Source organism: Podarcis vaucheri (assembly GCF_965113315.1).
Source record: "Podarcis vaucheri genome assembly, chromosome: 11".
In the NCBI taxonomy this organism is placed as follows: domain Eukaryota; kingdom Metazoa; phylum Chordata; class Lepidosauria; order Squamata; family Lacertidae; genus Podarcis; species Podarcis vaucheri.
Genome location: NC_138749.1, coordinates 48,536,920 through 48,563,161, shown reverse-complemented (window position 1 = coordinate 48,563,161; position 26,242 = coordinate 48,536,920). Strand labels below are relative to the sequence as shown.

At 40.4% G+C, this 26,242-nt stretch overlaps 1 protein-coding gene across 2 annotated transcripts in view; it reads right to left on the bottom strand.

Moving 5' to 3' along the window:
• Positions 1-26,242, bottom strand: part of SNX24 (sorting nexin 24) — a 77,443-nt gene that overhangs the window by 1,509 nt on the left and 49,692 nt on the right. For both annotated transcript variants that reach the window (XM_082191683.1, XM_082191682.1), the window contains 3 exons: positions 5,237-5,331; positions 4,434-4,466; positions 3,732-3,796 (listed from right to left, as the gene is read on the bottom strand). In XM_082191683.1, coding sequence (XP_082047809.1) covers positions 3,732-3,796; positions 4,434-4,466; positions 5,237-5,331 — 193 coding nt within the window. The remainder of the gene's footprint in view (positions 1-3,731; positions 3,797-4,433; positions 4,467-5,236; positions 5,332-26,242) is intronic.

Here is a 26,242-nt window from a genome sequence, read left to right as displayed (position 1 = left end):
ATATAGTAAGACTTCAGTAATAATGGATCAGCGTTTGTTAAATAAATTACTTTTCAGGAATTTTGACTGCTGCAAATGTTCAACATAAGCCAAACTTTTGTGTTGTTGTTGTACTACCCTTCATCTATAGACCTCAGGGCAGTTCACAACATAAAATTACAATACTATTCAGCAGTTTTTAAAACCAGCTCTTAGAATTTCACAAACACTTGTCTGACCTGAAAAATTAGGGGCTTCCCCCCGCTTGCTCCCTACATTAACTCCTTAGAATTTATTCCCACACCATGAAACTGCTAATATCACTTTTGAAACTGTTTCTGAAGCCTTTTCTTCTATTTGACAGGCCTGCTTTGGATTCGTTTTCACCTTCACTGCCATGTCCATACTTCCTCCTCCCGTGCAAACCTCCCGCTGCACATAAACCATTTTCTGGGTAACTTCCTGCATTTTCCTTCTCCCACACACTGCAGCTACCAAGCACCCCTTTTCACCTTGTGCCCAGTTTTGAAGTCAGCATCCTCTCCTACTCCTTTCATGTCCTTGCTTCCATCTTCACTCCCATTTCCATGCCTCCTATGCCTTCCCTTTTGGGACCCCCCCTTTACACTTTCACACATTTTTCTATACCTCTCCTTACTTTTCTCAACCCTTGCACACAGATCACCCCCATTTCCATTCCTTCCCCCTCTCTTGCCTAATTCTGCAGCCCCCTTTGGGCACCCATCCCATGATGATATATGTTACTGTATCTTTAAGATGACTACAGTCTTAAAAGCAAGCCTGTTAGCTTGTTCAGTTAGAGAAGGTAAAGTTCAGTGGTCAGATGTATATAGATTGGGTGTTTGCTTGTTAAAAAAGTATCTTTTCTAAATTACTACATTGAATCCGGAACTTCAGACAACACATGGTTCCAGGAGTGAAATAGATTGTGTGAAGGTACTCTGGAATATTTGAGGGCTCCAAATCCTTTATCTCTCTCACATGAAGCAGCTGAGGAATGGGAAAGAGAGAAGTTTGAGTACAGCAAGAAGGGAGGAATGCTGAAAGGGAAAAAGTGGCTGTTTTAAATGACGGAAGTTTTGAGTAAAGCAGGGGTGGAGAGACACTGAGAGGAAAGTGGTGGTTCTAAGCAAGAGCAGAAATCTGAGTAAAGGTGGTATGGTGGAACACTTTAAAAAAAGCACACCAATTTATGAAGGAGAAACAGCAGAGATGGGTACAAAACAGAAACTAACATCAAAAAGCTAACACAACTGCCCTCCAAACTCCATTCCCGCTGCACTCACAGCTTGTTTTAAACGCTGACTTCCTCCCACCTCTCTCAAACCTCTGCCATAGCCTAAAAATGTCATGTTCTCAGTTTCCTCCATCTCTGCTTTACTCAAACACTGGCGTTTTTTTAAACCACCACTTTTCCACTCTCAGTGTCTTTCCCTTCTCAGTCCCATGTCAGGGGCACTGCTTTTGTGCCTTCACTTTTGTTCCTCTACTCTACCCTCACTTTTTACAAATCCAGGATTGTGATACGGTACTGCAAATCATCTAGTGGGGGCTATGTGACAACATTCTTACTTTTTTATCAAACAGAAAGAAAACTGTGTAAGCTTACGAGTAGCAAGGCTGCACCCAGCAGCAGTGCTCTGCACACCTACACTGCTACTTTGAAGAGCTGTGGAGTAAGAATATAGGGACACCCCAGCTTTCATTTACTATGGGGATTGGGGTGTGTGGGTGAGGATTCAGACTCCCAGCTAACCAAGCTGGTAGGTAATTTGCATGACCGTGTTAGCAGCACTGACCATTGGACCACCCTTGGCTTAGCAACAAAAACACAAGAGTTGTCCATCGCAGTTGAAGTGTAACATAGATTGAACCATTTTAAGAGTTAGCAAAACATTTGGGCTGGGTATAAATAGAGAAGCAAAACTGGAAGCAATTAGTTACAAAAGGCTGCTTCTGTGAAGAATTAGACATACGGTGACACTGACCTTTTCCAACACAGGATAGATGTACTTGATTTCTCCCAAGGAAAATTATGTTCTACTTCATACAATCTCACAAATTAGCTTCATCACAATGCGATACTGACGAGAAGTTGCTAAGAATGTCAGAGGATATAATCCAACCAACATCCTGCCTCACTAATATTTCCCCCGCCAAACAAAGCCAGCGAAGAACTATTGCAATTATATATTTTTTGCCTCATATATTCATTGCTCTTGGGTTGTTTGTGCTGATTCTATGCAGTCAGGATATAATGATATCAGATGCAGGAGCTCAAACTGGAACTGTTGATATCTTTTTATTTTACAAAAAGCAAGAGAGACTGACTTGGACTTCCCCTCTCTCCCTTGGTAGACCTTTATTCCCATGCTGCAGCCCTGAACCAAGCTGTCTGCAATTCCCTGTTCTCCAAAGCTGCTATTAGCCACAGAGAAGGAACTGCAAGGGGCTTAAGCCTCCACAAATAATAGCTTTTGGAAGTGAAGTGACTAGGAATCAGTGTGAGCCTAAAAGCAGAGGTGGAGAACCTATGGTCCTCCAGATGTTGTTTGACGCCAACACCCTTCAACCCCAACAAGGTCAATGGCCAGGAATGATGGGAGCTGTAGTCCAATAATATCTGGGTGGCAATAGAATTCACATCCTTATAGAATAAACATCCCCTTCTTCCAGATCATACTGTGATCCAGATCAGGCTCCGCTGCATGTGATTTTTAATTTTTTTAAATTCAAAGACTTCAGAATTTCCAGGCACAGAACTCTTGCATCAATTCCGAGCACAATTCAAAGTGTTGGCGCTGACCTTTAAAGCCCTAAACGGCTTTGGCCCTGCATATCTGAAGGAGTGTCTCCACCCCCATCGTTCTGCCCGGACACTGAGGTCCAGCTCCGAGGGCCTTCTGGCGGTTCCTTCCCTGTGAGAAGTGAGGTTACGGGGAATGAGGCAGAGGGCCTTCTCGGTAGTGGCATCCGCCCTGTGGAACGACCTCTTATCAGATGTCAAGGAAATAAACAACAACTTGACTTTTAGAAGACATCTGAAAGCAGCCCTGCATAGGGAAGTTTTTAATGTTTGATGTCTTACTGTGTTTTAATTTGTTGGAAGCCGCCCAGAGTGGTTGGGGCAACCCAGTCAGACGGGTGGCATATTCTTCTTCTCCTCCTTCTATCATGCATAGTTTGACTCTACACTTAATTAAGTCAGTCCAGCTACACTTTGCATCCTTTGAACTAAGTAAGGCTTCCCTTTTGATGTTTTGGACTACAAAGGTCTTGTACTCTGAAACATTTAGAAGGTATCAGGTTGGGGAACGATAATTCTTGGCATGATGCCTACTGAAATACCATCTATTAAACATCTCCTAACACATTAGAACACAGGAGTGCCTGGCGTGCTCTGGCCCATGGGGTCATGAAGAGTTGGACATGACTAAACGACTAAACAACAACACCACATTATACTTCAAAATTGATGCAGGATAGATATAACCTAGGATTAAGATGTTAGCATTTTAAAAATCAAATCCTCTCCTTTTCAGTTGCTAAGGGTGTTGTGTCTCTTTTCACAAAAGCCTTGGTTCCCAGCTATGATTTTAAATAGCTTTAAAACTCCTGATATATTGCAAATTTATTAGAACTGGGGCTCAGCATGTATTAGTAACAACGTGGTTTGTGTGGTGTAGGGTCAGATCAGTAAAGAGCTGTTAACAGATGACAGCTTTGATTACCATTGGCTGCAGGCAAGACATATGGATCCCTTAGGAACAGCAGCACAGGCTGGTGGGACAGTTTGCTAGAAAGGTCAAGAAGAGGAATGTCAGCATCAAGGGACAGTAAACTGAATGCACTACAAACTAGCTTTGATAAAGTGAGCTGATGTAGCTGGTTAGGTAGAATGTTTGCTTACATAAACCAATTTTATTGTAAAAGAAACAAAAAGCCATCTTCAAGGAATAAAGCTCATTATAGATTAGGTCACATTTTACTCAATACTAAGCATATTTATTCAGAAGCAAATCAAGCAGAGTTCAATGGGACTTACTCCCCAGCAATCAAACCTAGTAATCCTGTCCTAAAAAACACACATGCTGGAATGATCCAATTCTAAAGTGAGGAGTTGAATACTGCAGATGTCAACAACTCACAATGACTTTGTATTTTTAACACTTCAGCATTAATTTGTTTTACCTGCTAGACTGCCTTTTGAGTATTCGGTCAGTTTAAGATTGCATAATTTTACTTTTAACCACATTGGACCAGTTAAAAGTTTTATTAATGCAAGAAACAGCAGATAACATGTACCCACAGAAAGCTTTTTAATGGGTGTTAAAATACGGTTTTTAAAACATGCTCAATTATTCTGTTGATCTCACATTTTAAAATATGAACAATATATTTCTCAATTGGAAACTGAAGTAGCCACAGCTTACCTTGATTCTTCAGATTCTATTTCTTCAAAAGAGCTGAAATATTATAATACATATAAAATAGGTTACACTGGACATACCTGAAACCCCCAAGCATTACATTCTTAAGAAAAGATCCTCATTAAACAAAAGCAACAGTAATGACAAGGTAATTTCTTTCCCCTAGTCAGTGGGTTGCATGCAACTAAGTTATACCCAGAGTATAACCATTTAAATTAATGGATCTAAGTTGCTCAAACCCATTCATTTCAATGAATCTTCTTTGAGGATACAAAGCAGGGCCATTATAATGTTAATGGTCTTTTATGCTATCTTAACAATAAAGCTCCCGGCAGCCCTTTGTCCAAAATTCTTTCTTTATTTTGTTGCATTCTGCTGCAGAGATCATGCACTCTGACTTGTGCAATGGTCCCATTTTAAACAGCACATTACTTCTTCCCTTAAAACCTATTTTAATCAGGAGAGCTACGTACTCAGGAAAAACTCCTGTGCCTAGGACAAAACACAGTTTCGGGTAATTGATGTTAAGAGCTTCTTATTTTCTTCTATTAAGTCAAATGCTCTGCCACGGGCAAGACAATAAACAAATACAAGTTTCACTTGTTTCCATGCTTCATCTATGAAACAGCCACTGGAGTGCTGAATTGTTTTTTATAAATCAAGTGCAAGTGCAACCATAATATGAAACTCATTTTGTAAATTAGCAGTGACTATTTTCAGACAGTGGAGTTGTACCAGAGTGTAGAACTAGTTCTACAGTGGGGACGTGTATGCTGTATTTTGAGATTTCTAAGAAAAAGCCTTACCCACAGCTTTCTGCTTTTGGGAGAGAAGGAAAATGACGGATGCTGAGGAAGTCGAGAAAAAATTTGGGAAGCTCTTCATTTTCTAAAATAATACTCTGTAACAAAGAAAATTTCGATCAAGAAAGTGCATACGTTAAATAGAATCTTTCTATTACTTTCATAGAAATACATATTGTTTTCTTCCTCCTTTGAAATGAAACCTCCAAGAGCTGCAGCCACTCAATTTCTAGCATCCCATCCATCATGGTAGCAGAGGAGAGGAAGTCTTCTGAGTGTCTGGAGGTCTAGCTGATTTCATTAATGAAAGATTTAGAGCATGTTAACAAGCTAAGGCAAGTGTTTGGCTTGACAGATCAGCTTACAATGCACTGGTTCATTGGTACATGATCGTGATCTGGCAAAAGTTTTGTAACGGAGGGACACTGAGTGTGTGACACTCAAAAGTACTGGAGGAGAAATGCTTATCTTTTACCACAAACAACCATTCAAGGGGGGATCTATCATTTATTAGAAAACTAAATTTTCAATAGATTTAATACAAAATAGGAAGCTTTTATCGGAGTCCTACTATGAAAACAATACATAATTCAGAGTCAGGAATCCTAATGATGTAATCAGAAGTTACTCTCTCCTTCCAACAAGCCATGGGGTGCCAATTTAAATAAAATATGGGGGGGCCAGGCAAGCCCCGTCTAATCGATCACATGATGTGGTCCACACACACCATTTGAATAGCAATGCCCATAAATTTAGGATAAAGGGGCTGGCCCTCTCAAATATTTTATTTTATTTATCTTAGAAGCTGGCTCCTATGACAAGCCAAGAGAAGGTAGAAATAAATTGTAGTGGAATGAGGGCTAGATTTTGATCAGACAGACCTGAGTTCAAATCCTGCTTGGTGAAGAAGCACACACGGTGATCCCTTTTAGGGCTATGGAGATAAAATGGAAAACCTCCAATAGTTTGTTGGAAGAAAGATAGTATAATACTCCTACTACCACCACCACCACCACCACCACCACAAATGCTTTAAAACATCTATCACCCTAGAGGATGAGTTTCTTGTGTATTCTAGATAAGATTACACACAAACGCCTACATAATGAAAAGCATATTTCCACAGGAGAAAAGAGCCGATCCTTGAAACCTTAAATAAAAACCCCCAGTTAATCCCATTTATCCAAGGTAATGAAAAGGAAACCAGATTTTTAAAAAAAGTTTTCATATTAAAAAATGCCTCATATTGATCTTGGCTGACAAAGGCAGAAGCCAGTATTGTCTAATATACTTAATGCAACTGCTCAAAGAATAGTGCATAATAAGAACGCAGAAGGGCCATAAGATCATTTGTTCCAACCCCACAGCAAATGAGGCTCTAACATTTGCTAATTTCTCCTGGCATTATTAAGTTCACAGTGTGCCACAAAGGAAGAGGAGAAAGGTATATCCAAGCTAAAATCCACACTACTGTTGTTTGATTTATGACCTCAGCCATCTCCTTTAAGCCCAGGATATTTCTACCATTCCAGGAGGAACAGATAATATTGGGTATGTGAGCATTTATTACATCAAGATGGCGGGAAGCGAAGGTGATGGAAGCTAAAGATGAGCATTCTTCAGGAACTCTACAATGGTTCACCACTTGACTGCCAACTGGTCACTAAAGACACATGTCATAAAATCGAACTGCCACTATGGGTCCAGTTACAGATAGGTAGCCGTGTTGGTCTGCCAAAGTCAAAATAAAAAAATCCCTTCCAGTAGCACCTTAAAGACCAACTAAGTTAGTTCTTGGTATGAGCTTTCGTGTGCATGCACACTTCTTCAGATACACTTCAGGTATCTGAAGAAGTGTGCATGCACATGAAAGCTCATACCAAGAACTAACTTAGTTGGTCTTTAAGGTGCTACTGGAAGGAATTTTTTTATTGCCACTATGGGGAGAATCTGGGGCTTATAGCCACATGGAAGTCTGTCAGCAACCAACCACTGTGAAGGAGGCAGACAACATTGAAGTAGATCTCCATGGTTACATCAGGTGTTTTTTTTACAGATAAGACATAAACCTTGGAATTCTGGCAGGTGAAAAGCCTTCTAGTTCATCTTTAAATGAGAATTCTGCATTAAATGTGTCTTTCATTTGCATTTTGTAAAATCAGCACTCTGCTGCTACAAAATTCATCTTGCTCAGCATGGGAGGAGAGGTGAAGGGAGATGCAAGTCAAAGGGTATGTGAACTGCATAACAATACACGTTATCACAAAGAAAACAAACTGCTAATAGTCACTGATCTAGATACCGAGAGAAAGTATCGAGAAAGCTTTGCAGGCAACAAAATCCAATTTTTAATGCAGGCAAATAAAGCTTAGTCTAGTTTAGACTCAGCCTACAGTATACTTTAACGGCCTACAGCAGCATTTCAAGACAGTTGTGCTGCAGATGTTTTAGACTGTCAGTGTGGCCAGGGATGATGGGAGTTGTAGCTCAAAACATTCGCAAGGCACCAGGTTGGGAAAATTGTTGTATGCCGTTTAGGTCTGCTGGAACCTATGTGGGATACAAAGTTGATCCCTTTGCTTTCTATAGACTTTGGACAAAAGTTCATCTTAACTATGGTTTAGGAGGGGGAGCCAGTCTGAAGCCAGAGGTTAATTAGCTGAAATCAGAGATTACAGTGGTATTACGGGTATGCTACATGGGCTTCCCTACTCTGATAAGCTTAGTGTGGCAGATTTATCCAACATGACGGCTTATTTTTGGCACACTAGTGGAAACGACTGCAACGAGCCCTGCCCACCTGATGTTCTGAACTGCTTTTCCTGCCGTATGCAGTCTCTGAAATTATATCCCCAAATAACATCTAAATTCCACTTTCTGTAGCCAGAGTAAAGGGGTAAAATAATCCAGATAAAGTTTCGTGACATAGAAACATTTCTTACATTACTTGGGGTACAGGTATAAAGTGATCCTAGGAGATCAAATTGTAGTTGAGCTGAAAATTTAATCATGCATTTTAAAAGAGTGTATTAATCATTGCCACATTTCACTAACCATTTTGAAGGCTATTTAAGAAGTTCTTTTCTAGAAATGTTTACCAGAAGTGGGTTTTTTTTTGGTGTATTATGTAACAAAACCCCTAAAACCCCTGTTCTTCTACCTTCTCAGCCTCATAAAAAAAGCATTATCCCAGAGGATGTTATTGGCTAGTTGCTCATGTTCTCTCAGTGACATCCCCAATTCTTAATTGTCAGTTATCTTTTCTCCTCTGGTAAGTAAAATATAGTCACAAAATTGCACAGGGACTTGTTCTGCCTTAACCTTAGGTAGATGCCATCACGCAGTAGAAAACAGTGCTAAAATATCACAGGATAATGCTTTTCAGGATGGGAGACATATAAACAGCATAATGATTTCCCATGAGTTTCCTTTTTAAAAAATTGTCACTAAAGCCAGCATAAATGGTGACACATCTTCACAGAGGACACTTTGAAATCGAACCCTGGCATTCTAGTTAGGTCCAGACCTACTCATCAGCCAATTATAACAGTAACTGAACAGCTTGCTAGAAACTTGGACAAGACCATTTCGCTAACCTTCCGAGAGCGCACTGGAGGACTGCATTGTTTTCAAAGATTGATTTCCCCCCCCCCTTTTAACACACAAAACAGTTCTAAAAATTCAGGACACTCCCCGCCCCGCAAGCCACCAATCACCCAACCTAGTTCTTCAAGACCACAACCATCTTCTGGCCAGAAGACTCAGCATGGTATGTGGTAAGAGGCTGTGCTCCTGTAGGTTTAAATCCTTTGTGCGAGATTTCAGTCTGAAATGCCCTATTGTTAGGGTGAAAAAGTTCATGACAGTTTTTCCTCTCTTCACAGGGAGAGATGCTTTGCAATATCTAATTCAGCGGTGCAGCTAAAAATGGGGGAAGCGGAAAAAAATAAAAATCAATAAATCCTAGCTACAGTAAGTAGACTGGAGCGTCTGCCTCCACTGGGACTTAAACCCATGGTCTTTATAGAACACTTTGTAGTATATATTCCTCTGTTTGCCTTGTCTCCAACAGTCGCTTAAAGAGCACTAACAATGATAAAAAGTTGGCAAAAGAACATTATATACTGGTGGGGGACGGGGGGAAACTAAGAAGGTTCCCAAGTAGGTTCCAATGTTTTGGTTGTCTTTTTTAAAAAAAGGAATAGAAAATCTGTCTTCCTAATTTGTATCTTATTTCCCCTCTACAACATTGTCACAGTAATGCAAAGTATGTGTTCAAAAAACAGCATTAAAGGATGCTGTTAGGAGTCAACAGTAGTCACATTCATACCTGCATAGGTCACAATTTAGGAAGTGAGCCAGAATGCCCATAGGTTAATGAAATGCTCCCCAGCCAAAAAATGAATATAACTGATATAAAACGACTACATTTAAATGCCAATGGTCAAATTGAACGGCACATGGAAAACCATGCAGAGTGAAGCTGAAAAGTTGAATTAGGATGTGCATGTTTCTCCGTGTCTTCTTCTCTTGAACCCGTTCAGTGGCTTGGATAGGAGAAAACTTGTAAGAGAAAGGTCATGTGCTGCATTTCTGCTATGACCAGCCAATACACAAATCATATTTCACATCTTACAGAAGTTAGTATGAGTCCAGCTCCTAACACAATGGGTTGCATCCAATGGTTGTGCAAAGAAACTGCAACCAGAATTTATTTATTATTTCCATTTATAGACCACTTTACTATCCAAAAGATCATGAAGCTGTTTACATACACAAGTGCAATAAAACCACATCAAATGATTGTCAGGGACTGGCTGGATGAGGAAGAGTGGTGGAAGCAACCCACCCAATAGCCCCCCTGGGAAGGCAGAGAAGATGACTTAGATCCTGGAGCCTGGTAGTGGGCCACCAACCACACCTCATAGGAGGGGACAAGCTGAGAGGTACTAGAAGCAGGGAGCTTGAGGGATCACGAAGAGACAGAAGGAGGCAGGTGGCCCAGCATAGGGCAGGGTGATGAGGTTACCAGTTTGGATGCATGCGCCGACAGAGATGACAGAGGGGAGCCAGACCCCGCAGCTCTCCCACAGACTCACTCTGACAGCTTCTCTGCAGACGGCTCTCTGGTCCCACTTACTTCTAAAGGTAAAGGTAAAGGTACCCCTGCCCGTACGGGCCAGTCTTGCCAGACTCTAGGGTTGTGCGCTCATCTCACTCTATAGGCCGGGAGCCAGCGCTGTCCGCAGACACTTCCGGGTCACGTGGCCAGCGTGACAAGCTGCATCTGGCGAGCCAGCGCAGCACACGGAACGCCATTTACCTTCCCGCTGGTAAGTGGTCCCTATTTATCTACTTGCACCCGGAGGTGCTTTCGAACTGCTAGGTTGGCAGGCGCTGGGACCGAACGACGGGAGCGCACCCCGCCGCGGGGATTTGAACCGCCGGCCACCATGCGATCGGCAAGTCCTAGGCACTGAGGTTTTTACCCACAGCGCCACCCGTGTCCCTCACTTACTTCTAGAACATGACAAATGTTACATGATGATGATCACCAAGCCAGGCAGGCAGAGAGAGAGGCCCCTGGGGCTCACCTTAGCAGATGATGATCACAGAGGGAGGAGCCCTGACTCAGAATGCTTGAGAGCGAATGAGGGGCTGCACACCAGTTCAAACAACTGCTTCATTAGATGAGTTTGCCTTTATGAGCCTCCTTGTATTTTTTTCTTTCCTTAATAAAGAAACCAACTGCAAGTTAGCCTTGCGTCTCTCTCTTTCCCGGACCTGTGAATAACCTACTCTGCCTGTCAGCTCCATGACACTGATTCACGTAACAAAATACATAAGGAATTATATATATTTACACACACACACACACGCTAGAGAAACTCACCTAGGGTATGGAGAAGGAATATTTAATCAACCAATATGCAGCCTATATTAGATGGTTCCTGACTATAAGTCTGCTTTCAAGTGTTCTGCTTTCAATTTACTTTTCTTTGGTTTGTTAAGATACTCCTTTTCACTTATGTTAAGATACTCCTTTTCACTTATGCCAAGGGAGCAAGAACTGTAGCATGCCACATAGGATCTTTTATGAGATTTCAATTGATATATATTGTTTTATAGACTTTTCCCTGTATTCCCACCTTGGGACCAGTTGCACAAGGGGGGGAGGGTAGAAATTCCATAAATATTTATTTATGTTAAGTGTCAAAAGGAAAATCTTGTAAAATAACAACAACAACAACAATTTATTTAAACCTTGCCCATCTGGCTGGGTCTCCCCAGCCACTCTGGGCGGCTTCCAACAAAATATTAAAAATACAATAAAACATCAAACATTTAAAACTTTCCTAAACAGGGCTGCCTTCAGATGTCTTCTAAAAGTCAGATAGTTGTCAGATAGCTTTCATGTTCCACCTATGTACAGAACCTCTTGTCTGAAGTCATTTTAAATTTCAGGATGAGTCCCCTCCCTTTTCGGCATGTTGTCTTGCAGTTGGATATGCATAATTCTGCTGACTGAAGAAGCCTGGACATCCAACCAAAGCAAACAACTTGTGGTTGTCATTGTGCGTTTGGCAGGAATACCTGTATCGTGCCATTTCCTCATGCTCTCACCTGATTCAACTTTCCCTGAGAATTCCACATATGCACTAACTTTTAATTTCATAAGTCACATCTTCATTGCTGAAGGTCAAGAGCATGTCACAGAGAAAATGAAGCTCCTCGACTATTTTAGAAGGGATGTCAAAACTGGCTCAGAATTTTTTGAAGTGTAAAATTATCACAGCTTCAGCTAGGAGAATGTGTACCCTTTAACATCTCATGTAGTGGCTACGTGTTATGAAGCTCTTTAGCGATCCCTTGCAAGCACCCCCACTTCTGCTTCCAGAGTCCTCAACAAACTTTCCCAATGTCTTGTATTATGTCAAGAAGTGAAACACACCAAGCATTCTGAACAGTCTGTCAAACATAGAACTTCCATCTGCTTATATTGTACATTTTGCAAGGGTCAAATGAATGTCACATTGAGGTACCGTATTTTTCGCTCTATAAGACGCACCAGACCACAAGACGCACCTAGTTTTTGGAGGAGGAAAACAAGAAAAAAAATATTCTGAATCCCAGAAGCCAGAACAGCAAGAGGGATCGCTGCGCAGTGAAAGCAGCAATCCCTCTTGCTGTTCTGGCTTCTGGGATAGCTGCGCAGCCTGCATTCGCTCCATAAGACGCACACACATTTCCCCTTACTTTTTAGAAGGGAAAAAGTGAGTCTTATAGAGCAAAAATACGGTAGTTTTGCCAGCACTCCACAGCTATTTGGAGAGATCTTTTCATTGTTTCTGCAATAACCTCTAGCGATCGCAGGGTTGACTTACAGGAGATATGTGATTTGCTGTTGGAGAAGCTGATTCATCAAAACTTAGGATATTCCAACCTACTCTCAGTGGAGTTCCCTCTGTCTTAAATGCAAGGAATGTCATTTCACTACTGATAAAAGCACTCCTGTAGCAACAATAGTCCTTTGTCTTCAATGATGATAGTTCACAGTTTCAGAACTGATGTGCAGAATTCCAGTTGAGTACAGTAGAATTCTTTTTATGGTGCCAACCATATGAAATAGTCTGATTCTGATTTGGGATTGGCTCTAAGCAGCCTCTGTCCTGTTTACCTGAAGGAGCATCTCCACCCCCATCATTCAGCCCGGACACTGAGGTCCAGCGCTGAGGGCCTTCTGGCGGTTCCCTCACTGCGAGAAGTGAGGTTGCAGGGAACCAGGCAGAGGGCCTTCTCGGTGGTGGCACATGCCCTGTGGAACACCTTCCCATCAGATGTCAAGGCAATAAGCAACTATCTTACTTTTAAAAGACACCTGAAGGCAGCCCTGTTTAGGGAAGTTTTTAATGTTTAATGCTGTACAGTATTGTGTTTTTAAAATTTGGTTGGGAGCTGCCCAGAGTGGCTGGGGAAATCCAGTCAGATGGGCAAGGTATAACTTTATTATTATTATTATTATTATTATTATTATTATTATTATTATTATTATTATTAATTTTAAGATGCAGGAAAGGGATCTCTGTCAGGCAGTAGCAGTTTTAGCATGTACAGTGGTACCTCGGGTTACAGACGCTTCAGGTTACAGACTCTGCTAACCCAGAAACAGTACCTCGGGTTAAGAACTTTGCTTCAGGGTGAGAACAGAAATCATGTTCCGGTGGCACGGCGGCAGCAGGAGGCCCCATTAGCTAAAGTGGTACCTCAGGTTAAGAACAGTTTCAGGTTAAGAATGGACCTCCAGAACGAATTAAGTTCTTAACCCGTGGTACCACTGTATGTTGAACAGCACTAGCCCTTTCTGGGGGAGTTCGGAGAAGGCACCGTATTTTTCGCTCTATTGGACGCAGTTTTCCCCCTCCAAAAATTGAGGGGAAATGTGTGTGCGTCCTATGGAGCGAATGCAGGCTTGTGCCATAGCCGCTTGCAACCACTCCGGCAGGGAGAGGCTGCATGGGGCTAAAGGGGAAGCCAAAACAGCGAGTGGGATCCATCCCTCTCGCTGCCTTGCCTTCTTCCATAGCTGTGTGCAACCCCTCCGCAAGGAGAGGCTGCACAGGGCTATGGCAGGGAGAGGTTGTGTGCAGCCTGTACGCTGCTCTTTGGGGCTGGGGGGGATATTTTTTTTCTTGATTTCCCCCCTAAAAACTAGGTGCGCCCTATGGTCCGGTGCGCCCTATGGTGCGAAAAATACGGTAAGTCCCAACAAAGTAAGTCAGATTGGACAGTCTGGAATTCTGAACACTATTCTCAAGAAATACCTTTTCCCTTCTCATTCATGTAGGGTGTAATTACTAGCCCCGGAAATGGTTTTGGGGCATCGCCACCAGATCCAGCCCTGTCATGAAACAAGAAGCTTCGGCATGGGATTTGACACCCCCTTCTTTTGTATATTTACTCCATTTCCCCCTGCTCCCACCAGTATAATACATTATACAATGTATTATTTCCTTTTGTAAAATGAGTGCAGTTTTCTTCCCTTTTGCACACATGCAAAGAAGGGGGGCAGCAGGGGGGGGGGAATCAACACCACACCAAAACCCACCAGCAATGAGCATGCCTAGTTACGTGCTGCTCTGTAACTATAGGAGCAAATCAATAGCAGCTGAATGCCATCTGCTTCGGGCAGCAGAACAGCACCAAAAGTGTGAGCAATGCATCTTCCCTTATTGAAAGGTTATTTTATGCAAGTAAACAATTCATCGTCTTCTTGCACGCTTGATGCTCATTTACCACTTTTGATCAATAAAATATGCAAAACAACAAAAAAATTGAATCCTAAGAGTAGTTCTGATGCCAGTGTGATAGCTAATCAATATTCAGGTCTCCACTCTTAAGAAGGCAAGTGGAGGGAGCCCTTGGCTTTGTACAAATCCACAAATTTAAGGAAGTGCCTCTTGCTGTTTCTAAAAACAAGCTCGTTTAGAAAATCAAAGCTTTTATTTATGCTAAACAGAGGGGTTAATAATGAGGACCCACTGTTCTGACTGCACAGTTCCCTGAATACAATAAAGTTTCAGGTAGATACAGTTTTTCTACTAAAAATCAAGCTGTGATGGGATTATCCTTTACAATGTGCTCTTCCAGTCAGACCACAAGCTGCCTTATTGCATTAGGCCTCCTGGCAATTGATTCAAGTAAAATTATTCTTGTCCAACAATGAAAACTCCACTGCTTGATAGAGGTCTTGGAATAAAACTGCTTCTTCAAGTAAAGCTAGGGTTGCTAGAACTTGTTTTCAAAGCAACCTTTCCCCCTGTCATACCCCAACTCAGCTAGCATTACGTTCTCATGCTAAACTAAACTCAGTTAAGCATGAGCAACTGAAACCTAAATAAGCCTGCTTGGGGAGAAGTTCCCATTGATTTCAATGGCATTCAATTACTGTAAAGTGAGTTTACATCACGAAACAAATTATATTCATGATTATATTACGAAACAAAAAACATTCAACCATCTACTAGAAGATATATGATAAATTTATAACGCATGCTCCTAGATTTCAAATATTTCTTTGGACTTGCAGCACATATTTCAATATATATACAAATGCCTACTGGGAAATGTTACCATTTCAAGTAGGTAGTACAATAAATAAAAATCTCCTCGTGCTTTTACCAGTAATTATGTATCAATCTAAAAATGGCTAATTAACATGAATAAACATAAATAGCTTGTCGAACTAGGGCTTTTGCCGTGCTAACACTGATCAGCATTTGCATTTGTGTTCATCGCGTGTAAAGAGATTGTCCAAGTCTAGTCACAGCAAACTTCACAAAGGAGAATGTGTAACATGAGGCAGAACAATAAAAGGTCCAAGGGATGTTCAGAGACAAAACCTATTGGACTTAATGGAAGTTGTGTAGGTTCTTTTTTGGGAGAGGGGATTGAATTCTATGATAGTGATACAAACCACACTTAGGAGGGTAAATTAACTTGTATAAAATCAAGGTGAACAGAGTTAACCATACTGTTTTTTCTTTATGGCTCAACGCACATTGCCCTACTTTTAAAACTCCTCAAACAAGCCTTCAACGAGGCTTTTGCACACTTGGTCTTGAAAAGCCAATTCAATCCCAAATAATATATATATAATATTTATACCTATAAATGTGCTGCTTGTGCACTTGGTCTTCCAATGAAATCTACTTACTAGAAAACAGACTTCTTGAAATCTTTACTGTATTTATAGGAAATTGTTGGTTAATAATCAGTTGCAATACTTCCACATTAATGTAGTCATTTGGGAACTACTCATGCCTTACAAATTGCAGCAGCCCACTTTCATTTGATGGCCTAAAACATGAACCTTAATCTAATGCTTTTTAACTACAGGCCACCTCGTTTTAAATAGACTCAAGCGCAAGCTTCAGCTTAACCATACGATTTTGATCAAATGAATAATATAGAACATGGTCATGGAGAAGTGCAGTAGTAGCTTTGAGTCAATGATCCAACTAGCAGCAAGAGTATAATTTAAAGGCAGAAATTTCCAGTGCATGCACCGTTAGCCACAGTGAACCTGTTACTACTCTAAAGGGAATTGTTTGCCTCTTATTAGATTTTCTACAGCACAGCCATAAGTGATAAATGTACTGCTGTACTCACTGTCAAGTTAATCAATGCTGCCAAAGTTTTGTTGACCTAACAGTAATCCATAAAGTGAGCGGCATTTTCTCTATCCATATGACATCTCAGTCCACAGTGGGATAGGAATCCTACAGCAGCCTTGTAAAAAGAAAATCAGACTGAAATAAGGAAGGAGGGAGAAAAAAGAAATAAGGAGGACACTTTCAAAATTCTGCTTTTAAAGGAACAGGATTCTTTGCCTGCTCGAGGAAAAGAAACTCAGAAACAAGACTCAGTTTGAGGGTTTAAATGCTAGCAAATTGATAACTTCACAGATTATAGAACCTGGGTCTCTCTTTTTTTGTTGGCTTGCTTGTGAAAGCTCCAGGCACCTCCAGCAGAATAGCTGTGCATGAAGTATTTTTGTCTACAGTTCAGTGTTCCAGCTCAAACACCGAACAGTGAGCAATAATAAGAAAGCTTGACTTCTGTTGTTACAGATTGGAGTAATTCAGTCCATGTGAAAGGAATGAACACTTCAAACACCAGACACAGAAAACTCCCCCACCGCCACCCCCACCCCGGTCATCAAACAGGAAACATCTAACAATGGAGAAGCCTTCGCCATAAAGAATTGCTGCTCTGCCTTCACTAGCAATTATAGGCATATGAAATATGAATTGCAATTGATTTTTCTCCTAGGGGTCACTTGGCTCCATGTTTTATGCGCTCTAGGCATTTATTTGGGTGGCAAACATGACACGTTTTTATAGAAGGAACTGAGCAATGTAATCCTTGCTCAATCAAAGGTACTTCATTGTAGCGCCTGCTCCCTGACACTTGTTCCTCCCTCATTCACGTGTGTGGGATTTCTTAATAAAGGCAGGGAAAATGAAATTGGCAATTTAAAAGGCCGACACAAGGCAGACATTCAACACTTACTAACCCTTTCTGCACTGATGACAAATGGTAGAAGCCTGACAACTGCGTATTACAGAGACTTGCAGCTTTCTTCTGACATCATTCCAGTCTTCATTATATAGCTGCTGTGTGCGCTCAACAAAATAAATGAAAGGAAACTGTGTATTTATATGCTTCATAAAATTGATTGAGGAATTAACGATTAATTGAGTCAACCTCTCACATTAAAACTAGTTTCGCATACTGAATATTTTCTCCCTACAGATAAAAAGCAGTTTAAAATTTGAAAACTAGACAGATTATACAGTCTTTTGCTTTTGCTCCATGCTAAGCATACATATGATCTGGACACTTTCTCTTCCTATTTCACCGGAGTTAAAATTAGAAGGCCAATACTGGTTTTGTTCAGTAATTATGATTTATTGTTCTTCAATGTAGCATTCATCTGGTTGCTAGCATGAGCAGTATTCAGGGATAATGAGCTCAGTCCAACAGCACCTGAAGGGCATCACTTTCTCTATCCCTCTGCCAAACCACAGTTTTGAGTTTTCAAACATGAAACAGCAAACAGTGGTTTAGAACTGCTTGTCTGATTCCTTTTTCCATTATGTTAGCACTCAGCTTCATAAGTTCACTCCGGTGTAGCAGATTCTGGAGGCATAGTAGATGGCCTCATCTCATCTTATGCCAAACCACAGTTATCATAAACCATGGATTGCCAGTTCAAACCATGGTTTCTGATTAACCAGCTAATTGAAAACCACGGTTTGTTAATTCAGACATAATGATAAATCATATTTAAGCTTCCTTCACCATGGCTTGCAATGATTTGAGCTGAGCTACTGTATCATGGCATAAATTGAACAGGACATATTCATATCCCAAGAAGGGAATACTTGAAAATCAGTTGATAACTATTACCACTATAATAACTATTACAACTATTATTGTTGCAAGCAGAAGCACAACAAATTTTGTTGAAAAGCAGGACAAATAGATACAGTTCAAAGCAAAGACTTAAGTAAGCTGAGCCTTACTGTTTTATAAAGGCAAACGGTGTGTGTGTGTCAGTTTTTAAAAAAAACCCAGATACTAGTTTTTTGAGTTGTCTATTTTTAAGCATTTTTATGTCTATGAGTTGAACTTCTTGAACAGAATGCTTCACTAGCTAATTTGTGTGATGTATGCTTCCAAAAACACAAAGAAATGTGCATGTAAAATAGGCAATAATATACTTTTTCTTTGTAGTACTTCACTGTACTATGTTGTCATTTGTTACCAGAAAATCTTGTAAACACGTTGTTTTTCCCCAAATTGCAGCTCAGAGTTCACTTGTTACTTTGGGAATATAGAAGTTAAGTATTCTGTTAATTTATTTGCTGCAAATGCCATGCTATATCATTGGACAGTTTGTCCATAGTACATGGCTATGGGTAACACTCCATCATTCTAACCGGCGTTGATTACCTCAGACGTGGTCCAGTTTCCCACAGGCTGAGTCCAAGTTCATTGCTTCAGAACAGAACTTTATTGGAAAGTCAGTTGGTGTTTTCACATTGTGCCTTTGAGCTGAAATAGGATGAGGAGTAACGACTAGATTCCAACAGTTTAACCCCAGGCATGATAAAAAGTCACCTGTAGAACCATAATGTGTCAATATTGAGATTTTAATAAGCTTTTCACTTATTTAGAAAGCTGTGAAGCCACTGCTATTCAACTCACACTAGAAAAGTAATGTGAGGTCACTGATTTGTGATTTATGGCTCTGGACTTCATTCTCAGATTAGTTAGATGCTTTTGGTTGGTACCCATCTGCTGCATCATGTGCATGGAATTTGATCTCAAAGTCAGGACAGGAGATGAAACAATCTAGCATTTTTTTCTGCCTTGCTATATCCTAGTTAGTTCACCTTCATCAATTGCACAAAGGGCTCTTTTAGTCTAGCAATATGATTTTAGCAATAGTCAGTCAGATGTTGCTGGCTGGGCACTCGCAAGCAGAATGTAAAAGAGACAACCTCCCTCCGTTACTTGCCCCGGCTTATGCTATGTAAATATCATGAGCATGGACGCTTTATTTAGCTATTATGGCTAATACTTATTCATGGACCTATGGTCTATAATTTCATCCAATTAAACACACATATAAAAACACACCATAATATATATATGGTACCCCAAATAAATATTAGAGCTACATTGAATGCCCACATATAACAGAGATGGAGAACCTGTAGCCCTCCAGATGTTGAAACAAAATAAAAAAATTAAAAAATTCCTTCCAGTAGCACCTTAGAGACTTAAGGCCCAACTAAGTTTGTTATTGGTATGAGCTTTCATGTGCATGCACACTTCTTCAGAGTCTTCCTCCAGATATTGTTGGACTACAACTCCCCATCAGCCCTTGCCAGAATAAGAATGATAGGATTTGTAGTCATAGGAGCCAAATCCTAGCGGCTGAGGGGTCCCTTTGGTCCCCCAATAAAATATTTGAGGTGGCCGCACCCAAAGTTGATGAGCATTGCCATTTAAATGGTGTGCATTTTGCGATCGATTATGTAGGGTGGAGCTTAGGTAAAGGGGGACCTCTGACCATTAGGTCCAAACGTGACCGACTCGGGGTTGCGGCGCTCATCTCACTTTATTGGCCGAGGGAGCCGGCATACAGCTTCCGGGTCATGTGGCCAGCAAGACTAAGCCGCTTCTGGTGAACCAGAGCAGCACATGGAAACGCTGTTTACCTTCCCGCTGGAGCGGTACCTATTTATCTACTTGCACTTTGACATGCTTTCGAACTGCTAGGTTGGCAGGAGCAGGGACTGAGCAACGGGAGCTCACCCCGTTGCGAGGATTCGAACCGCCAATCTTCTGATCGGCAAGTCCTAGGCTCTGTGGTTTAACCCACAGCGCCACCCGCGTCCCTTAGGGTGGAGCTTACCTCCTCCTAATTTTTTTTATATACAAGTTGGTACCCCTGTTTGTAGTACAAAGACATCTGGAGTGCAATGAGTTCCCCACCTCTGACATATAATACACTAAAATCAGCGTGGCTCCCTATGCATATTGAAAAAGAAAGGGGGGGGGGTGAGAAAACCTTTAGTGATGTCTTGTCCGGGACATTCTTTTCAACTTTCCGTCAGCTTATCTAAATAACTCCTGTGATGTGTATGGTAAGGAGGGCAACCTCCCCAAACCTGATGCCCTTCAGAGGTTTTTTTTTTTTTATAATAATTTTTATTGCATTTTTTCCAAATTACAGATAAAACAGAAAAAAGAAAGAACATAAAGAGCAGAAAGAAAGAAAAAAACAGAAAATCACAACCATTTCAACAACTTATTTCAGATTTCTATCGGACTTCCCCACATCTCCCACCTAATGCATTCTTGACAATAAAGTTGTCAGCAAATTATACCCTTGTTTCGTATGTTTCTTTGTATTTTCAATTGCAGTTTAAGTTTAAATTCTTATTTTCCATTTACTCTAGAGATATAACATATTGTCATTTTTACCCATTTAAACTTTGATTCTTTCATAAATATTATCCAATTTCATATATAATCAACTTTCGTTGCTGGGGCTAATATTCCAAATCATACGGCATCTTAAGATTCATATAACTTATAATACTTTTGCAAATAGTCTTTGAATTTTTTCCAGTCCTCCTCCATTGCCTCTTCTCCCAAATCTCGGATCCTTGCAGTCATCTCGGCTAATTCCATGTAGTTCATCAATTGCATCTGCCAGTCCTCCAGTGTGGGCAAATCTTGAGTCTTCCAATGCTTGGCGATAAGGATTCTTGCTGCTGTTGTAGCATACATAAAAAAGGTTCTATCCTTTTTTAACACCTTCTGGCCGACAATGCCCAGAAGAAAGGCCTCCGGTTTCTTGGGAAAGGTGTATTTAAACACCTTTTTTAACTCGTTATAGATCATTTCCCAGAAAGCCTTCACTCTTGGGCAGGTCCACCAAAGATGAAAAAATGTCCCTTCAGCCTCCTTACATTTCCAACATTTATTATCGGACAAATGGTAAATCTTAGCAAGCTTGACTGGGGTCATGTACCACCTGTATACCATTTTCATAATATTTTCTTTCAAGGCATTACATGCCGTAAACTTCATACCGGTGGTCCATAACCTTTCCCAGTCCTCAGACATAATGTTATAACCAATGTCCTGAGCCCATTTTATCATGGCTGATTTAACTGTCTCATCCTGAGTGTTCCATTTAAGCAGCAAGTTATACATTCTCGATAATAACTTGGTCTTTGGTTCTAACAGCTCTGTCTCAAGTTTCGATTTTTCCACCTGGAATCCTATTTTTTTGTCTAACTTAAAAACCTCATTAATTTGGGCGTAATGTAACCAATCTTGCACCTTACCTTTTAATTTTTCAAAGCTCTGCAACCTCCAAATACCTCCAATGTTTTCTATTATTTCCCAATACTTCGGCGAGTAGGCCTCCATATTGGTTTTTTTCCGAGCCTTGGCCTCTATTGGTGATATCCACCTCGGAGTTTTGCTTTCCAATAAGTCCTTGTATTTTTTCCAGACCATAAATATTGCTTTTCTGACAATATGGTTTTTAAACATTCCAAATGTTTTTGCCTTGTCATACCACAGGTACGCATGCCAACCTAACGAATTGTTAAAGCCTTCCAGATCTAGGACATCAGTGTTTTCTAACAGAATCCAATCTTTCATCCAGCAGAAGGCCGCAGCTTCATAATATAACCTTAAATCCGGCAGGGCAAACCCCCCTCTCTCCTTTGCATCAGTTAGTATTTTAAACTTTATTCGGGGCTTTTTGCCCTGCCAGACAAACCTAGAGATGTCCTTCTGCCACTTTCCAAAACAATCCACTCTGTCCACAATCTGCAAGGCTTGGAACAAAAACAACATTTTTGGCAAAACGTTCATTTTTATAGCTGCAATTCGGCCTAACAAGGATAGTTTCAATCTTGACCAAATTTCTAAATCTTTTTTCACTTCTGACCAGCATTTCTCATAATTATCTTTAAATAAATTCAAGTTCTTGGAAGAGAGATTGACCCCCAGGTATTTCACTTTTTTAACAATATTTAGTTCTGTTTCCTTCTGAAATCCCTCTGCTTCATTAACTGTCAGGTTTTTCCCTAACACCTTAGTTTTTTGTTTATTCAACTTAAAACCCGCCACCCGACCAAATTTCTGAATCAATTCCAAAACTCTTTTTGTACTAGATTCTGGCTCCTGTAATGTTAAAACCAAGTCATCTGCAAATGCTTTCAGTTTATATTGTTTCGCTCCGACCTGAATTCCTTGCACCAGCCGATCCTTCCTTATCATATTCAGCAAAACCTCCAGGACCGAAATAAACAATAAAGGGGAAAGGGGGCACCCCTGACGTGTTCCTTTTTCAATATGAAGTTCTTCTGTCACCACATTGTTCACTATCAACTTAGCTTTTTGTTCTGAATAGATTGCTTCTATTCCATTCTCAAACCCCCTTCCCACTCCCATCCCTTCCAAATTTTTCTTCATAAATTTCCAAGAAATATTATCAAAGGCCTTCTCCGCATCAATAAAAATTAAAACTGCTCTGGTGTTAATATTTGTTTGTAAAAGTTCCAGAATATCGATGATATTCCTAGTATTGTCAAACAGATGTCTACCTGGGAGAAAGCCAGCTTGGTCCTTGTGAATTACTTCGTTTAAAACTTTTTTAAATCTGTTAGCCAATATATCTGCAAATATTTTGTAATCCACATTTAGGAGTGAGATGGGACGATAGTTCTTAAGTTGGGTCTTTTCAGTCTCCACTTTGGGTATCAATGTGATGAATGCTTCTTTCCACGTATCTGGTGCCTTCCCTCCCCCCATAATCTGGTTACAAACCTCCATTAATGGTTGTATCAAGAAATCTTTTAACATCCTATAATATTTGGAGGTAAGTCCATCCGGGCCTGGAGATTTGCCTAGCTGCATGTTCTGAATGGCATCCTCAATTTCCTGTTGTGTTATTTTACAATTCAAGATTGACCTCTTCTCTTGTGATAGTTCTGGTAGGCCATTGTCTTTCAGGAATTGTTCTATCTCAATTGCTTCCTCGGGTCCTTGTGTATAAAGTTTTTAAAAATATTTCTGGAAACACTTTCTAATTTCTCCCGGTTTCTGAATATTTTTCCCTTCAACGTCTAGATTGGTAACATAGTTTAATTTTTGTCTCTTTTTCAACTGCCAAGCTAGCAGTTTCCCACATTTGTTCGCAGATTCAAAAGATCTTTGTTTCATTTGTTTAATTTTCCATTCCACTTCTTGGTTAATCAATTTCAAGTATTGTGATTGGTGGAATTTGATTTCTCTTAAAGTCTCTTTTGATTTTGGATTCAATCTTAGTTTTTTCTCTCCATCTCTTATCTTCTCCAGTATCTTATCCTTTTCCCCATTCCAGAATTTTTTCTTAATCGTATTCTGTTGTATCAGAAACCCTCTCATAACAGCTTTGCTTGCGTCCCAGATTATTCTTTTTTCCACCGAGGTATTCAAGTTAATTTCAAAATAGTCCTTTAAAGCTTTTTGGGCCTTCTTTACAATCTCTTGATCTCTTAACAGGTTGTCATTCATTTTCCATCTGAAGGAGTCGGCAGTAGTAAATCTCATTTCCATTTTCAGAGCGTTATGGTCGGAGCAAGTCTTTGGGCAGATTTCTACTTTTGTAGTCTTAGGTGCCAGCCCTCTAGTTGTCCAAATTTGGTCGATTCTTGTCCATGACAGGTGGGCCTCAGAAAAGAAAGTTCCTTCTTTACCTAGGGGGTTTCTCGTCCTCCATAAATCAATTAAATCCATATTGTCAGTTAGTTCAAAGAAAGTTTTTGGTAGTCTTCCATCTTTAGTCAAATTCTGGTTCTGTGACTTATCCATAAGGGTAGAGATGACCCCATTCATGTCTCCCATCATAATGATGTTAGAATAGTCCAGATAGTCCAGTAGTGTCTCATGTAGCTTCTTGTAGAATTCTGATTTCCCCTCATTTGGTGCATAAATTCCTAGTATCAAAACTTTCTCTCCTTGTGTCTGTATTTCAATAGCCAGGATTCTTCCTTGTTCATCTTTGAACAAAAATTTTGGTGATAGATTCTCCTTAGCATAGATCACCACGCCTCTCTTTTTAACTCTATCTGATGAGATGAATTCTTGGCCTAGTCTTTTGTTTATTAACACCTTCCTGTGGAGCCTAGTCACGTGGGTTTCTTGCAAACAAATTATATCCAAATTTTCTTTCTTTAAAATATGAAAAATCCTTTTGCGTTTTTCTGGCGAATTTGCGCCATTAATGAACTACAAGGTTCAAGGTTTTGAACTACAATTCCCATCAAGCGCAGCCAGCCAATGGCCAATGGTCAGGGATGATAAGAACTGTAGTTCCAAACAGCTGGAGGGCACAAGGTGGGGGAAGGCTGTCCTATATTATCATATCAAGCAGATAAAGGCTGAAATCCTCAAACTACCTCTGCTGTAATACTGCCACAGAAGACTGTTACTCAATGGGCTGAGGATGGTCAACAAAGAGGTTTGCCCAAAGCTCATGCAAAGCACACACTGGAGAAGCAGAAAATTGAACCCAGGTCTCTTGAGTGTTTTGCTGACTAGGGTAATGAGATGGCAAGGGCTAAAATGCTTCTAATCCAAGAAATAATTTATTTTATGTCAAATTTGTAGGCATTGACAGCATTGGCTTTGTCTGACTTTTCTACTAAGCCTTGAATTAATTGCTCTCAATTAATCTGTTCCAGTCTTTGATAGCTTATTTATCAGACAGGGAAAGATAGATTTAATGGTGCTTGCTTGAAACAGATTCTTTAATTGGAAACACCAGAGTGTTTAGCTCACTTTGTGTTCTAGCAATTAAGGACAATTTGGAGAAGTGTTCCCCGCCCCCACTACTATTGTCTCCTTGATTAGATTTCCAAAGCAGCAGACAAAACAAATGACAATACTACCTAGCAATATTGGTTCAAATAAAAGCCCAACAGCCAAATTACTTACTATGAGAAATGTGAGCCATCCCCATCAATTCCAGCATTGTCTTACATTTATTTCATTTTATCTTTGCCTTCTGTGCAACGCAAGGGCTACATTCCTTGCAAAATGCATGCCTACCCTGTTCTTTTCCACAATTATGTGTCCCTCCAAATAAGCCAAATCAACAGGAGAAATTATTTTTCTTGATTAAGGGCCCACATTTCTCTTGGGACGAAACAAAAGGAACAATTAATCTTTCCTTATTTGTTCTCGGAAGGACCTGCATTCTTTATGTGTACAATAGCCAGGTACCTGTGGGCAGCCAGTCGGCAGCAATTAGGCTTGAGCTGAAAATGAATGGACTCTAGTCAGAGAGCCTAATCTGTTGAGAGTTTCTACTAGAGGGCAAGGTTATGCTGGGAAAATTCCCCTGCTGTGGAAATACTGTTAAAAATTACCTCTTGACTTCAGCATAATTAACAAGGCCTGGGAATTTATATGAACTAAGTAATTGGAAAGAATTAGCAAGAGATATATACATTAATCTTCAACAGTTACAAGGTGTTTAATGAAATTAAAGCACCGGGTCTACTTCATGCTTGTTTTAGTTTATGCAAACTTTAAGAGTTTCACCTGTAGGATCAAGAACCAGGTGCAAGGCAAAAGAGGCATTGGGGATTGGGCATGTAAAAGAGAGAGAAAAAAGGGCAGTGCTCTTTTTCCTGTTGCTGTACTCCTGTCAAGAATAGGACCTGGTTGCATCAAAACCCAGACCTTAGTTTTAACAAGTGTGAAAGGGTTTGCAGGTTAGTCACAGCTTGAGACTGCGGATTCATACAGTGAATTAACAAATCTGTGGTCTATCTAGATCATTCTTATAGAGCAAATGAGATTCACAGAAACTTTCAGCAGATACTGATCAGTCAAGAATGAGAAAACCCATGTCACATAAGA